The sequence below is a fragment of the Pinus tabuliformis genome, chromosome 9, assembly GCF_031772625.1.
Source record: "Pinus tabuliformis cultivar Carrire ecotype Pingquan chromosome 9, CPIR1, whole genome shotgun sequence".
Taxonomy (NCBI): Eukaryota; Viridiplantae; Streptophyta; class Pinopsida; order Pinales; family Pinaceae; genus Pinus; species Pinus tabuliformis.
The window spans coordinates 707,623,967-707,626,358 of NC_142307.1; the positions used below are offsets into that span (position 1 = coordinate 707,623,967).

A 2,392-nucleotide genomic window follows, 5' to 3' on the forward strand; every position below is an offset into this window, starting at 1 on the left:
ACTTGTTTTTAGTGTGATTTTTTGGACTTTCAAGCGGTTCAAGAATTGAACTGAAATTTAATTTATATTATTTAAATTGGTTTTTTGATTGTATATATAGATTTAGTATCTGAAAAACTTTATGGTACTTCAATTGTGCTAGTGTTACCCATCAAACTTGTGATATCAATAAATTCCTGCCAGATTTTAGAGAAATTAGACTATGAAAACTTCCAAAAAAAAATTACAAATATATGAATCTCAGGAAATAAATTCTTTCAGCAATAAATTTTTCAGGGAAGTTGGAATTTGAGATAAATTTTTCAGGGAAATTGGAATTTAATCAATTTTGTTTGCCAATGGCATTTGAAAGGAGTTTGATCTTTATCCCTGTGGGATAGATTTGGTCTCTTTCCTTAATGGATAATTTTGAAATAAAGGGAAAAAAAATGATTCCTATGATCCAACTTTCATGCCGTACATAATACAAAGTACACTGTACAAGAGGAGGAGAACAGCACCTTCTCGCCCCTTTTTTCCTTCACGCCCTTCTTTGTACAGACAGGCAGAAAATACAGTTGTTACTGAAGACATGACGCATAATGCTCCCTGTCTCTATATTTAGCCCTCTGCTCTGCTTGTTCCACAAATGAATAGCGTAAGTTTCCTTCTCCAACTGAATAATCTTCGTGTTTCTCCACTTTACATGTTCCTTGTCACTGGGACTCATAAAATAACTGGAAATGTGAAGCCAATCCACCGGATAAAATGCAATGGGTGCCATGATTTTGAAGTCATGGTGAGTCCGTTTGGCAAGACGGGTGACAACTCGACTGACGAGGTAAGGGCCGTTGTGCCCCCATCTGTTACCGTCGAACGTGAGCACAAACTCCTTTATGAACTTCAACAGCAGAGGATGCTCTTTATCGAACGCCAAAACTGCATTATTCAGCCGATGCCACTGCCCACTTTGGGTATCTGCGCTCTGCGCTCCAATGGCGTTTTTTAGGTCGGAGAAGCTTCTCAGAAGTATCATGTCCGTGTCGATGTAGACGCCGCCGTACTTGTAAAGAATGGCGAGGCGGAGGATGTTGGACAGATTCTGTGCGAACGGGACTTTCCCGGGATCGATATCACCGTTCTCAACCTTTCTCAGCCATTGCTCCGCCGGGGTATTCTTGAAGAGGTAGCGGAGATCGGGCGCCGCCGCCATGACACGAAACCCTCGGCTTCTAAAAGGTCGAAGAATCTCATCTCCCGCCGCCGAGTCCATAGTGCGGGAGATGACGAGCAGGCAGCACGATGGATTCCACTTGAACACGCTCTCCACGGATACCTTCTCCCGATAGCCAAAGGATTCGAGCTCCGATATCCACGTGATGAAGAAGCGGAGCTTGCAGGGCTTGAAGAAGACGTCAACTTTGGCAGAGAATTGAGCGGAGACCGAATCCGAGTGAAGGATTTGGAAGCTTGGGAGGCTATCCCTGAACCACTTGATTCTCCCCTGCCGGTTCATGTGAAGCGGTGCGTGCTCTAAACTGGGGACATTCCTTACGGGTTTCGACACTGCGCTGCCATTGACAGATAGTTGAAGGTCATGTCGAATCTCTTCTTCTAGGGAGGCGTTGGGTTCTATTTTTATGGTTACAGAGGAGACATGAATGTGCATATAAAATTTGGGAATTGAGGTGAGAGAGGCATGGAAGGCTAGAAAGTATTGGAGAATGACAACCAGTGGCAGTAAAAGTAGCAGAGAAGAAGAAATTAGCTGGAAGTGGGATTTCAACATTTTCTGGCTCTTTATCAAGATCTTGGCTTTATTGGTTTTGGGAACAATTGTTTCCTCATGCAGGTGGGTTGAAGTCTTCCAAAAGATGGTGTAACATGTAGGTTATCAACTCTCCAATTTTTAAAGAAAAAACATATTTCTGTTCTTTCCTCTTCATGCACCGACTGCTCATGCCAATGCAAATTATAGCCATATCGGTTGCTTCCTCTTCTCTTTCTTGCTCTTTCCTCTGACGGCCAATGTGACTTATTCCATATTCGTTGCTTCCTCTTGCCCAGTCTTCCGACTAATAACCATAAATCAAAGCCGTCGACGACTTGACCCTTCCAGGCGCGATGCGACCGGCATTTAACTCTCAGTCGCAACTAATATAATCTGAATGGCTCAAATGAATCTCTGTCAAAATCTCCCACGTCCATGGTAATTTAAATCTATAGAACGCAGGTCTCTGCTTATCGTGGTGTCCGACAGGGTGTTGGAGACATAATTATAAAACATAATTATCGTTATAGCAAAGTTTATAGGTGTTAGTAAATGGACACATTTTTAGAATTAATAAATTCAAAAAACACACAAAAACATTAGATCAACACCAACATTAACAAAAAAAACACAACACAAAGA

The 2,392-nt window shown here is 42.1% G+C and overlaps 1 protein-coding gene across 1 annotated transcript; it reads right to left on the reverse strand.

The window, feature by feature from the left end:
* Positions 1-500: 500 nt before the first annotated feature.
* Positions 501-1,904, reverse strand: LOC149150654 (uncharacterized). The gene has a single exon (XM_089445332.1). The coding sequence runs from the start codon at positions 1,766-1,768 to the stop codon at positions 521-523; it is 1,248 nt and encodes a 415-aa protein (XP_089301458.1). The 5' UTR covers positions 1,769-1,904; the 3' UTR covers positions 501-520.
* Between the last annotated feature and the right edge of the window lie 488 nt (positions 1,905-2,392).

What these genes read in the sequence shown, in the direction of transcription:
- LOC149150654 (XM_089445332.1), bottom strand. Translation starts at nt 1,768, where the DNA reads ATGTTGAAATCCCACTTCCAGCTAATTTCTTCTTCTCTGCTACTTTTA.